General features: G+C 34.4%; 1 protein-coding gene across 1 annotated transcript; it reads right to left on the bottom strand.

Moving 5' to 3' along the window:
• Nucleotides 1–10,447: 10,447 nt before the first annotated feature.
• LOC104112689 (agamous-like MADS-box protein AGL29) lies at nt 10,448–11,026 on the bottom strand. Its single transcript, XM_009622683.1, has one exon. The coding sequence runs from the start codon at nt 11,024–11,026 to the stop codon at nt 10,448–10,450; it is 579 nt and encodes a 192-aa protein (XP_009620978.1).
• Nucleotides 11,027–14,627: the final 3,601 nt, after the last annotated feature.

The raw sequence follows: 14,627 nt of genomic DNA, 5'->3' as shown, positions 1-14,627 counted from the left end.
CTTTTTCTTCTGATACAAAATTGTCATGGTTTCAACCACAAGGGTACAATATCTCTAGGTCGCAAGTTCAAATCCCGGTGTAGTTTTTTTTTTTTCCTTTTTTAAATAAAATTTCCCTTGTTAAAATTTCTGGTGTCGCCGTTGCTTGTCACATAAAATATTTGGGAGGATGAGTGAAAATATTCTCTATCAAAGCTGTGCTAAGTCTAGTAATTTTAACTTGCTTATAGTTTAAAGCTAATTGCAGCCAATGCTAATGCAATGGATCCTGCAAGTAGATATCTCAATTGAAAATATTCCTCCCTAAATGCCTTTGACAAAATTATGAGTCCATGCTTTATGCTCTTTATAAATATTCGCTGCGTCCAATTGTCATGCTTAGATTATAAGAAATAGATTTGAACAAGTAATGGAATAGAAAGTTATTACCAATAATCTCTGGGAATGAGGATGGAGGAATCTGTTTTTGATATTTCTCAAATTTTCAGGTGGGGAAGGGGGAAGAATATCGGAAACAGCCTCTTTACCTTCAAGGTGGGGCAAGGTCTGCGTACATATTACCCTTTTCAGACTCCACTTATGGAATTATACTGGGTTTTTTGTTGTTGTTGTTGTTGTTGTTGTTGAAAAGGAGAACTGAGAAGAACGGGGGATGATATTTGCTATTAATTCATCCAAACTCAGTATTGACTTAAATTTTATATATGTATGAAAAATCACTAGATAAGCATAAGTAGAAGTAATAATTTTGAGCCTAGTAAACTAGACGGAATGAGGTAGAATTAAGTTCAAATCATGAATAGAATTTTGACACAATATAGTCGCCCAAAAGAATAGTCGGTAAATATATATATACACACAAAAATATTATTGTATATATTTTTTAGATATAGCTAGAGGTGTTTAACGGGCGGGTTGGGACGGGCTGTACACAAAAAAAATTAGCCTGTTCGTTTAACGTTCCGGGTTGTTAGCGGGTTGAATTAGCGGGTTGTTAGCAGGTTGTACTTTTTCGGGGGTTTTTTGGTCCGTCCGGATTCGGGCTGGGACCGACCGAGCGATTTTTTTTTTTTAATTTTTAAAGTAAATTTTATTTTTCTTATTCAATGTTATTGATACTTAAGTGTTTGCAAACTTTTAAGGCTCAAATTTAAAACTAATTTTAAAATTCAAATTTGAAAGTAAGTGGCTATAAAACATTATTTAATAAGACCAATAGGCAATATGTAAGAATCAAGCTCTGAAGGCTTTCATTTGATATTTTTATTGAATAATATATAATACTTCAAATTAAGTTGCAAGTTCTTTTTTGATTTTTTTATTTTTGAACTTGCAAATTAAAAGTTTACAACAATTATAAAAAATAAGAAATAGTACATCAGAAACTGAACTTGAAGGAATATTTGCATCTACAGCAGAAGAAGCATCAACAATGTTAGCATAATAATTATATAATGTTTTTAAATGTTTGTGTAGATCATAAATACAAGTGTCAATATTAGGAGTTTCCGTTGGTCCAATATCCATATAAGAATGTAAAGCACTGATTAATTAGCGATAAGTGGCCATTTTGATAGAAGAGTTTAAAATAGCACCAATTAGGTAAATAGGGGAAATTGGGTAGAAATATTTTTTAAACTTTTCTAGCATAGATTCAACAACAGAAGTATATCCTTCTTTCTTCTTCAAATTATGTAGTAAAAGAGAAATTTCAGCAATATGAATTAAACCATTTGCAATAGTAGGATAATAAGCTCCAGAAAACTCAAGTGTAGCCACATAAAATTTTTGTAAAAATTTTACAACATCTTCAATGACATCCCAAGTTCTAGATGTTAACAAACGGCTAGGATCGGTACAATGAGAATTAGCAACTTCAGTTATAGGCATTCTATATTTATAATAATATTTTAAGAATAAATAAGTATAATTCCACCTAGTAACTATTTCTTCAGGCATGAGTCTTGGTTTTAGTCCATATTGTACACATTTTTCTTTAAATGCATTTAATTTAGCACTTCTATTATCTCCTTGATACCGGGTTGAACCGGACTATAGCCCGTTAAAAACTCGTTAGCGGGCTTAGCGGGTTCCGGTGCATCGGTATGAAAAAACTATTCGTTTAAAACCCGCTCCCCGCCCAACCAGTCCCAGCCCGCCCCAATGCTACAGTACCGGCTGACCCGGGTTGTAAACGGGTCAGCCCGGTCCGATTAACAGGTATAGATATAGCAAGTGTTTGTAATTATTTTTGACTCACCAATCAAATGTGTTAAAAGCCCAATCCTGAATCTACCTCCGTGGAAAAGAAGAACAGTAAGGGGTGGGGGAAGAGGGGAAGGGGAAGGAGGGGAAGAAAATATTTAATTTGTTATATTTTTTTTCCTATTTTTCTTTTCTAATTACATGTGATAATTTTTAAATTTACATGTCTCAGTATTTTATTTGTTCACTGAACACGTCAACATCAATTATTTTTTTTCAATCTTCTAATGTCAACTTTCTAGTAGGCCAATGGGTCTCTACTTGATTGGTCATAATTGTATGAGCGATCTAACGAAGACTCATATGTAAATCTATGAAACTACAGCCGAATCAAATAGAAATTCTAGGTATAGGAAAAGGTTGTGGAGGGATGAGAGAGTAAATGCCAAACCAATGTGTTCATGTGATACTAAATAGTCACTACGAAAGTGGAAGTGTCTATCTGATGGTTCATGTCAAGTTTGAGGAGCTATCTAGTAATTTAGCCTTATTTAATCAATATAAAGTTGAAATCAGGTAGAGAAAAACTCAAAAAGGATATGTATCACACGTGCATTTCTTGTGAAAGACCAAAAATGCAAACAATCCTAAAAATACAAAAAAGAGTCAAAACTTTGTGCCAAGAACAAAAAAGGGGATAATATGTATTGGGAGGAAAATGATGGGTCTATCTCATTCAAAAGCTAAAGTAATAGGCATGTGCCTAAAGAAAATTTGTTAAATTGTCAACATTGAAGAAAAAGAAGGAAAAGTGTGTGCAAATTATCAAATATAGTAGGTTTTAGAGAGTGAGACTTCGGCTATAAAAGGAGAGCTTCAGCTCTCATTTCTATACACTAACAAAGAGAGAAAGAAAGAGTGAGGTTTCACAGACAAGGTATAAGAAAATAGTCTGTGAGAAAAATAAAGAGTGAGCGATATTATAGTGAGGTGGGAATATCAAAAAAGAGTTATTTCTTTTGAGTGTTGAAGTGGTCTTTGGAGTATTTTACTCGGACCTACAAAGTATAAAATTTCTTGTTATAGTGATATCAGTTGCTCGTCTCGGGGCCGTGATTGTTTTCCTTATTCAAAAGGATTTTTCACGTAAAATCTTTGTGTCGTAATCACTCTTTTATTCTTGTTAATTATCATATCTCGGTGCTACGTTATTATTTCGCTTTTATTACTGTGAATATTATTTCTGTAGGGGATTTATTCCCAACAACCGGTATCATAGCACAGGTTCTGCTCGGCTCACAGAAGTACTATTCACTGTCGGTCGTACTATACTCGGTGGAAAAAAAAAGTCCGGAGTAAAGTACGAGGTAGCAAAATTCAACAGAGATAACGGTTTCTCAACATGGCAAAGAAGGATGAGGGATCTGTTCATCCAACAAGGATTACACAAGGTACTAAATGGTGATGCCAAAAAGCCTGATACCATGAAAGTTGAGGATTGGGCTGACTTAGATGAAAGGGCTGCTAGTACAATCAGGTTGCACTTATCAGATGATGTGGTAAATAACATCATTGATGAAGACACCGCACGTGGCATTTGGATAAGGTTGGAAAGCCTATACATGTCCAAAATACTAACAAATAAATTGTACCTGAAGAAGCAGCTATACGCCCAACACACGGGTGAAGGTACAAATTTTTGTTTCACATTTAAATATGTTTAACGGACTAATCACACAGCTCGCTAATCTCGGAGTGAAAATCAAGGACGAAGATAAAGCCATCTTACTATTGAACTCGTTGCCATCTTCGTACGATAATTTGGCAACAACTATCCTGCACGGTAAGACTACCATTGAGTTGAAAGACGTCATGTAGGCTCTTTACTCAATGAGAAGATGAGAAAGAAGCCTGAAAATCAAGGACATGCTCTCATCACAAAAGGTAGAGGCAGGAGTTATCAAAGGAGTTCGAGCAACTATGGTAGATCCGGAGCTATTGGGAAGTCTAAGAACCGATCCAAATCAAGAGCTAGAAATGGCTATAATTGTGATCAACCAGGTCACTTCAAAAGAGATTGCCCAAATTCAAGGAAGGGCAAAGGTGAAACTAGTGGCCAGAAGAATGACGACAACACAACCGCCATGATGCAAAACAATGATAATGTTGTATCTTTATAAACGAGGAAGATGAATGCATGCACTTATCAGGTCCAGAGTCGGAATGGGTGATTGATACATCAACATCTTACCATGCCACATCGGTAAGAGATCTTTTTTGCAAATATGTAGCAGGTAATTTCGGCCTTGTGAGAATGGGTAAGACAAGTTACTCAAAGATTGTGGGAATTGGTGACATTTGTATCAAGACAAATGTCGGATGCACATTGGTTCTGAAGGACGTGCGACATGTACCTGATTTGCGGATGAACTTGATCTCGGAAATTGCTTTAGACCGAGATGGATACGAGAATTATTTTGCATATCAAAAGTGGAGACTTGCCAATGGATCATTGGTGATTGCAAAGGGAGTTGCTCGTGGCACGTTATACAGGACAAATGCAGAAATATGCCAAGGTGAATTTAATGCGGCACAAGATAAGATTTCTACAGATTTGTGGCACAAAAGAATGGGTCATATGAGCGAGAAGGGATTGCAAATTCTTTCCAAGAAATCACTCATTTCTTATGCCAAAGGTACAACGGTAAAACCTTATGACTACTGTTTATTTGGTAACCAGCATAGAGTCTCACTTCAGACATCATCTGAAAGAAAATTGAATATACTTGATTTGGTATATTCTGATATTTGTGGTCTAATAAAAATTGAATCGATGGGCGGTAACAAATATTTTGTACTTTTATTGATGATGCTTCACGAAAATTATGGGTTTATATTTTGAAAACCAAAGATCAAGTGTTTCAAGTTTTCCAGAAGTTTCATGCTCTGGTAGAATAAGAGAAAGGCCAAAAGCTAAAGCATCTCCGAAGTGACAATTGAGGTGAGTACACTTCAAGGGAATTTGAAGAGTATTGTTCGAGCCATGGGATCAGGCATGAAAAGACAGTTCCTGGAACCCCACAATACAATGGCGTAGCCGAAAGGATGAACTGCACCATTGTGGAGAAGGTGAGAAGCATGCTAAGAATGGATAAACTACCTAAGTCATTATGGGGTGAAGTAATTCATACAACCTGTTACCTGATCAATAGGAGTCCATCAGTTTCGTTGGCGCTTGATATCCCAGAGGGAGTTTGGACCAACAAGGAGGTGTCCTACTCGCATCTGAAGGTGTTCGGTTGCAGAGCTTTTGCACATGTACCAAAGGAGCAGAAAATAAAGCTGGATGATAAATTTATTCCCTGCATATTCATCGGATATGAATATGAAGAGTTCGGATACAGATTGTGGGATCCTGTAAAGAAGAAGGTCATCAGAAGCAGAGAAGTAGTCTTCCAAGAAAGTGAAGTTGGAACTGCTGATGATATGCCAGAGAAGGCCAAGAATGGTATAATTCCTAACCTTGTTACTATTCCTTCTACTTCTAACAATCCCATAAGTATAGTAGGACCAACGAGGTTTTTGAGCAGTGGGAGCAACCTGGTGGGGTTATTGAGCAGGGGGAGCAACTTGATGATGATATCAAGCAAGTGGAGTACCCCACTCAGGAAGAAGAACAACCTCAACCTCTGAGGAGATCAGAGAGGCCAAGGGTAGAGTCGTGCAGGTACCCTGCCACAGAGTATGTCCTCATCAGTGATGAGGGGGAGCCAGAAAGCTTAAAGAGGTGTTGTCCCATACAGAAAAGAATCAGTGATGAAAGCCATACAAGAAGAGATGGAATTCTGCAGAAAAATAGCACGTACAAGTTGGTTGAACTTCCAACGGGTAAAAGACCACTCAAATCTAAGTGGGTCTTTAAACTCGAGAAAGATGGAAATGGCAAGCTGGTCAGATACAAAGCTTGATTGGTGGTTAAAGGCTTCGAACAGAAGAAAGGTATTGATTTTGACAAAATTTTCTCGCTTGTTGTCAAAATGACTTCTATTCGAACAATCTTGAGCTTAGCAGCTAGCCTAGATCTTGAAGTGGAGCAGTTGGATGTGAAAAATGCATTCTTCATGGAAATTTGGAAGAGGAGATTTATATGGAGCAGCTAAAAGGATTTGAAATAGCTAAAAAGAAACACATGGTGTGCAAATTGAATAAGAGTCTTTATGGATTGAAGCAGACACCAAGGCAGTGGTACATTGAGTTTGACTCATTCATGAAAGTCAAACATACATAAAAACCTATTCTGATCCATGTGTATACTTCAAAAGATTTTCTGAGAATAACTTTATTATATTGTTGTTGTATGTCGATGACATATTAAATGTAGGAAAAGACAAGGGGCTGATCGCAAAGTTGAAGGGAAATTTGTCCAAGTCATTTGATATGAAGGACTTGGGCCCAACACAACAAATTCTGGGTATGAAGATAGTTCGAGAGTGAACAAGCAGAAAGTTGTGGTTGTCTTAGGAGAAGTATATTGAAAGTGTACTGGAACGCTTCAACATGAAGAATGCTAAGCCAGTCAGCACACCTCTTGTTAGTCATCTGAAGTTAAGCAAGAAGATGTGTCCTACAACAATGGAGGAAAAGGAAAGCATGACCAAAGTTCCTTATTCCTCTGCCGTCGGAAGTTTGATGTATTCAATGGTATGCACTAGACCTAATATTGCTCACGCAGTTGGTGTTGTCAGTAGGTTTCTTGAAAATCCTGAAAAAGAACACTGGGATGCAGTCAAGTGGATATTTAGGTACCTGAGAGGTACCACGGGAGATTATTTGTGCTTTGGAGGATCTGATCCAATCTTGAAGGGCTATACAAATGCTGATATGGCAGGTGACATTGATAACAGAAAATCCACTACTGAATATTTATTTACATTTTCAGGGGGAGCTATATCATGGCAGTCGAAGTTGCAGAAGTGTGTCACACTCTCTACAACTGAAGCGGAGTATATTGTCGCTACTGAAGCTCGCAAGGAGATGATATAGTTGAAACAATTCCTTCAAGAGCTTGGATTACATCAGAAGGAGTATGTCGTCTATTGTGACAGTCAAAGTGCAATAGACCTTAGCAATAACTCCATGTACCATGCAAGGACCAAACACATCGACGTAAGATATCATTGGATTTGAGAAATGGTAGAGAATGATTCTCTAAAAGTCTTGAAGATTTCTACAGGTGAGAATCCCGCAGATATGCTGACCAAAGTAGTACCAAGAGACAAGTTCGAGCTATGCAAAGAACTTGTCAGTATGCACTCAAACTAGAAGACAGTGCTACCTCATCTAGATGAATGAGACTGGAGGGGGAGATTGATGTGGTCCATCTCATTCAAAAGCCAAAGTAATAGGCATGTGCCTAAGGAAAATTTCTTTGGTTTGGTAGCCAAGTTTATTGAATTTCTTAGTTTGGTAGCCAACTTTGTTGAATTTCTTTGGTTTGGTAGCCAACTTTGTTGAATTGTCAATATTGAAGAAAAAGAAGAAAAAGTTTGTGCAAATATCAAATATAGTAGGCTTTAGAGAGTGAGGCTTCGGCTATAAAAGGAGAGCTTTAGCTTTCATTTCTATACACCAACAAAGAGAGAAAGAAAGAGTGAGATTTCACAGACAAGGTATAAGAAAATACTCTGTGAGAAAAATAGAGAGTGAGCGATATTGTAGTGAGGTGGGAATATCAAAAGAGGGTGTAAGCACGTAATTTTTGACCCGTCACGTTTTTGAGCTATTTTTAAGTGTTTAAAATATTTATTTAACTTAGCTTTAATTTTTATGGAGTTTTAGTCAATTTTTACTTCAAATTACAATTTAAAAACACAAAAAATATTTTCATCTTTAGTTTAAGGTCAATAAGTATATTTATATTTATAGTACTTTAATTTTTGCCATGACTTTAGCCTATTTTCTTTACTTTTACTTTGTTATAACATCTAAAAATACAAAAATAGTCTTGTTTTAGTATGTAGTATTATTTTAATAGTTTACTCTACTTAAATAAGACTAATTAATATTTTGTAGTATTTTAGTAGTTTAGGCTCAATTCGGAATGGCCCACAAGATCTGAGCCCAATACCCCACCAAAATCCTAATCCCATAACTAGAGTCTCACCCGAGTTCCCTAAAAAAGGAAGCGGAGCTAAAAGAAGGACCCTAGAGTAAGAAGGAAAAAGCTGCGCAGCAGCCGGAAAAGGGGAGAGTAACAAAATAGAGCACGAAGAGAGAGGACAAAAATAGAGCGCAACTTAGGACAGAGAGAGGGAAACAACCAGATTTAGATTCCAAAAATGAGTGGTTTCTGGAGGAAAAATCGGACAGAAAATTGAGAGGAAACTAAGGTTTCAAAAATTCTTCAAGCTCCTTTCCTTAGTTTCCGATTCTTTTAAAAATTTCAGAAAACAACAAAAATATTTCTGCTTCTTCACTTTTAATTTCGGATTTCTGTTGCAAAAATGGGGTTTGATTGAGTCCAGCTTGTCGTTGTTTTCGCTCACCGTTCGAGTTCTCCGGTCGGGGTTCTGCTGCTTTTGTTCGGAGGTTTTGTTGAATATTTTGTTCGAGGCTTATTCACTGCTCGATTTTGTTCGACTTAGTTACTGTAATTGCTGAGGTTCATTAACTAAAAGACTATCTCATGTTCATTTCTCCCACTCTCATTTTATTCTATTATCGTGTTTATTAATACATGCTTTCAGTTGTGAAATTCATGTCAATAAATATGGGATCTTACTGTTTGTTGAGTTTTCTTCTTAATTGATTGATTTCTTGATTAGTTAGAAAATTTCTCTCATGTGCTTGTGTTATTCTCTCTTAAGAAGTACATGTAAATGTTAATTTAAAGTTTGTTACATAATTTGCTGGGTTAATTTAATTGGATTTAAGAAAGAAAAATTGAGCCAGGGAATTGGATTGTATTACTGTAGAGGTATCCATGTAATAAACTCTAGATTTAGATTAGAATATTTTTGTTTTCTTTCTTAGTTGATTATTTGATTGGTCTACTGTGATGATGGGGAAGATGGGGTTTGCACTTTAGTTGTCCATTTAAAGTTAATTTTAATTTGTTTTGGTGTAATAAGTGTAACTAAGGCAGAGCATGAATGTCTTACTATTAAATAATAGCCTTTGCACTTTTATCCCTAAATAAGTTACATGGTTTTTAACTTTCACGCTTGATTCCAAACGTAGCAAGATAATAATCTTATTGAATATCGTAGTTCGCTTTAGGCGCGATTAATAAATTATCGTGGTCATGGGTACGGTTCTCGTGGCATGGTCACGAGACGTAAATTCCAATTTGAGTGTGCATTTCATGCAACTCGACCACAACTTCAAATAGTAATAAAAATAAACATATCGTAAATCGCGGGTGCATTTCATGTGGCGCGGTTTGCAATGTGTACCAAAACGACACGTGTACGACATCATGACTTGTTCCAGAAATAATTCCGTAAATACTAAATGCGGTTCAAAAATAAAAAAAAATGCACAATAGGTTTCAAACATGCACTAAATCAGATAATTAGGCCAGTTATTAACAGTTGGGCGACCGTGCTAAAACCACGGAACTCGGGAGTGGCTCACACCTTCTCCCGAATTAACAAAATTCCTTACCTGGTCTTCTGTATTCGCAAACCATAAATATAAGTCAATTTTCGCGATTTGGGATTTAAAATAAATCGGTGACTTGAGACACCATAAATGATTCCAAGTGGCGACTCTGAAATAAATAAATAATCTCATTTCGATTCATGTCACTTAAATTGGAAAAACTCCCTATCCCCCTCGAAAAAAAGGAGGTGTGACAGAGGGTTATTTCTTTTGAGTGTTGTAGTGGTCTTTGGAGTATTTTACTCGGATTTACAAAGTGCAAAATTCCTTGCTATATTGATATAAGTTGCTCGTCTCGGGGCCGTGGTTTTTTTCCTTATTTCAAAGGGTTTTCCACGTAAAATCTTGGTGTCGTAGTCACTCTTTTATTCTTGTTAATTACTGTCTCTCGGTGCTACGTTATTATTCCGTTTTTATTAATGTGAATATTATTTCTATAGGGGGTTTACTCTGAACAGAAAAAAAGTGCAAACAATAATAACCATTTACTCTTTGAAAAACTCATTCCATATTATAGATCATTATTCGGAAACAACATACTAGATATACTTCATTAGATCTACTATATTGAAGTTTCCATTTAGAGACTTAACCAATTAGATGGTAAAGTCGAAGAACTAGTCACATTCATTTCAGGTGCAAAGTTTGGATCTTCTGCGTCAATCACAAACTGCAACTGAGCAATTTCCTCAATCAAATAATCTAAAAGTTTTTCGATTTTTTGATCTAATTTTTCAAACATTTCCAAATCAGTCAGATTGAAATCTTCTGATGGACAGTGTGTGAAAATACTTTCAAGAGCTTCTTCTTTGTCCTTATTTTCTTCTACCTTCTTTTTCTTCTTGTACATTTCCTCCTTTCTTTTGCGACCACTAGTCTTTTGATATGATATATAACCACTTGAGAGGGCTGCAATTGGCTGCTTGGCCTTCAAAAATCGTCGGACAACCGATTCAACATTTGGAATTCCAAATAAAAATGGTTGACCTACAATTGAAAAAATAATGATAGCGATCTCAATGCCGCATAAGGTAGATATCTCCTTTGCTTTCTTACAAAAAGCTTTCTGTATATTGGAGATTGCAGCCTCTTCAGCACGTTTGTCTTTGATAAACTCCCTCTCAATATTCTTTCTTATTTGAGAACTCTTTTTTTCCATGATTATAACAAGAGGAGATGGAAAGAAACGATTTCTTTCCCAAAGGGTGTTTGGTAACTCGAATTAGAATGAGTACATGCTCGAGCCAAACGTGCAAATTTATTGGACAAAAATGATTTCCTATGCCCTCTTCCGTCATAACCCTTTTCATTTTTGAAATTTATTCATTGGCCGATTCAAGTTTTACTATTTACAAAAGCATCCCCCATAATTTGGTAAAGATGAATCTATGTCTTCTCTTTTATGAAATTACTTACAATAATTATATCATTCTATAATCATTAAAAATGACTACCGATTACCTTGAATTTCTTTAAGAAAGGTCAGTTTGTATTATTCTGAAAAATAAAATTTGATTAATTCAAAGGTATATGTGTCATCTTGCAACCAATCATCTTCTTGTGAGTGGATTTTGGTAATTAACCTAAAAGAAAGGGGAGGTCAGTATAAATTTTAAAGCTAGAGAGGGAGATGAGTGTAATTATGTATAACCAGAAGTGTGCCAAGAAAGCAAGGAAAAGGTTGGAATAACCAATGTAAATTACCTTCATCCTCATTTTTAAGTTGATTACCAATATTAAAAAAAAGAATCGAAGCAATTGTAATCCACATAATAATAATAATAATAACATAAAAAAGCTACTGTAATGACAATCCTTTTAAATTAGAATTTAAGTTATCGGATTCAAATTCTAGCAAACGCAACATAGAAAAAGTTAGATTATTTTTTTCCTCTATTTAAACTTTGGTGAATAAAGTTATTCGTTAATTGTACCGGTGAAAAATAATATATATCCAATATAAATGCATAAATTAGCCCAAATATCATTGGTATAAAAGAAAAAACTACACACATTTACTACATTAATGATCCAAGATGATCCTTAAGAATTACCACAATTTGGAGTAAATATTTTCAGAAATCACTATTGTTTAGTGGCTATTAACTTTCTATAACTACCATATATATAATTACTTCCTATAGCTACTATTCAGTTGTTACGGTAGTGTATTCACACGTATTCGCACTGCTGTATTCATGAATACGGCAGCAAAAAGCGCCTAAAATCAGGGCAATCCAACTGTACGCGCATGTATTCACATGTATTCGTGCTATGTATTCATGAATACAACAGTAAAGCGCGCCTAAAATCAGGGCAGTCCAGCTGTACACGCATGTATTCACATGTATTCGCGTTGCTGTATTCATGAATACAACAGTAAAAAATGCCTAAAATCAGGGCAGTCCAGTTGTACGCGCATGTATTCACATATATTCGCGTTATGTATTCATGAATAAATCAGCCAACAACGCCTAAAATCAGGGCAGTCCAGCTGTACGCGCATGTATTAACTTGTATCCGCGTTGCTGTATTCATGAATACAGTTGTACGCGCATGTATTCACATGTATTCGTGCCATGTATTCATGAATACAGTAACATCAATCCCTTAAAAATAGGTATGTCTAGTTGTCTAAAAGAGAGAAAAAATATAAATAGCGTATTTCATGCATCAATGATAGTATATACCATCAAATACTTATTTTGCTATAAAATATAAAAGGTAGCTATAGAAAATAATATTTTTAAAATAATTTTTGTTTATAATAAATAGGGTGTATACCTTTGCTATAAGAGGTAAAATTTCCTTAAATATAATTCCTCCCAAAATAAATAAGGAATCGATTGACTAATATGAATAAAATTCATGACCATATTAATTTGTAACTAATTTATGCACTTTATACAATCTGATCTGTGTAATATATACAATCTGATTCTTGTAATTCATAGCATTTGTTGTGATTACTTTTATATTTTTCATTAAAGATTCTTGTAACTGATTGGTTTAAAAGTATGTGTCAGAACTTGTTAATGAAGTTTCTTGATTATAAAGTCCCACACCACACATAACGGTATTTACTCATCTTTTCAAAAGTCAACTTTAGGAAGTAAGGAGTTAAATATTGAAATATTGACATCTATAGACAAATCTAAAGAGCAACTGGCAGTTACTTAGTCAATAATTAGCATTGGTACATGTAACCCCAAAAAGATTTGACAACAATAACTCCTATTTTGTCTTTCTCTTTCTTCACATTTTTTCTCAACCCCAATCAGATCTCTTCTCCAACAACCCCTTAATAATCCATATAACTTCAATAAAATTTTATAGGTAGTCCTCAATCACCGACTAGCTGCAAAATGTAGCAGGTCACCAAAAAGTTTCATTTTTGGCGTATTTTTTGAATGTATATATCATTTTATATCGTATATATTACAGTATATCAAGCCCAACTTTTCTTCCGGTACATTTTCAATAGTGTATATTATATTGTATATTATTGTATATCACATATCTGATAATTTATGTTATGATATACAATACGATATATACAGAGATATACATAGTGATATACACATTGGTGGAGAATTTATTAACGGCAAAGGACCAAATATACCCCTCTACTTTCGAAAATGATCTAAGAATATCTCTCGTTATACTATTGGGTTATCTATACCCCTACAGTCATACTTTAAGTTCAAATATACCCCTCACTTAAACGGAGGGACACGTGTCATCGTCCTGTTGATCAATTCTAAATATCTCCAAATTAATTAAAAAGACTCATTACACATACCCGAAAATAATTTTTTAAAGCATTTTTGTTTTGTAAAAACTAGAAAAAGTTGAAATTATTTTTACTAAAAACTGAAAAAAAACGAAAATATTTTTTTTTTCCAGTTTTTACAAAAAAACTGCTTTAAAGAAAACTGAAAAATATTTTCTAAAACAATGCTTTTGTAAAAACTGAAAATCAACTTTCTAAAGCAATTCATTTTGTAAAACCTGAAAAAAACTGAATTGTTTTTACTAAAAACTGAAAAAAATGAAAATATTTTTTTTTTCCAGTTTTTACAAAATAACAGCTTCAAAAAAAGCTGAAAACTATTTTCTAAAATAATATTTTTGTAAAAACTGAAAAAATAAAATAAAAAGCAATTTTCTAAAGCAATGATTTTGTAAAAACTGAAAAAACAAATATTTACTTTTTTTCCTGATTTTAGTTAAAAATATTTCAGTTTTTTCTAGTTTTTAATTGCTTTAGAAAATTACTTTTCAGTTTATTTTTTTAGTTTTTACAAAAATATTATTTTAGAAAATATTTTTCAGCTTTTTTAAAGCAGTTGTTTTTGTAAAAACTAGAAAAAAAAATATTTTTGTTTTTTTAAAGTTTTTAGTAAAAACTATTTTTAAATTTTTTCCAGTTTTTACAAAAATAATTTATTTTTCGGGTATGGGTAATGAGTCTTTTTAATTAATTAGGAGATATTTAGAATTGACCAACAGGACGATGACACGTGTCCCTCCGTTTAAATGAGGAGTATATTTGAACCCAAAGTATGCCTGCAGGAGTATAGATAACCCAATAGTATAACGAGGGGTATTTTTAGACCATTTTCGAAAATATAAGGGTATATTTGACTATTTAATAAAGTGTTTAATCTAAGAGTTGTACTCGTGGAACATCAATTCCAAAAAAAGGGGGGGAGGGGGGGGGGGGGGGAAATAAAATTCTTCCAAAGTCCAAAGATTAT

This window comes from Nicotiana tomentosiformis, chromosome 8, assembly GCF_000390325.3.
Source record: "Nicotiana tomentosiformis chromosome 8, ASM39032v3, whole genome shotgun sequence".
Classification (NCBI taxonomy): Eukaryota; Viridiplantae; Streptophyta; class Magnoliopsida; order Solanales; family Solanaceae; genus Nicotiana; species Nicotiana tomentosiformis.
This window is presented reverse-complemented; position numbering and strand designations above follow the sequence as displayed.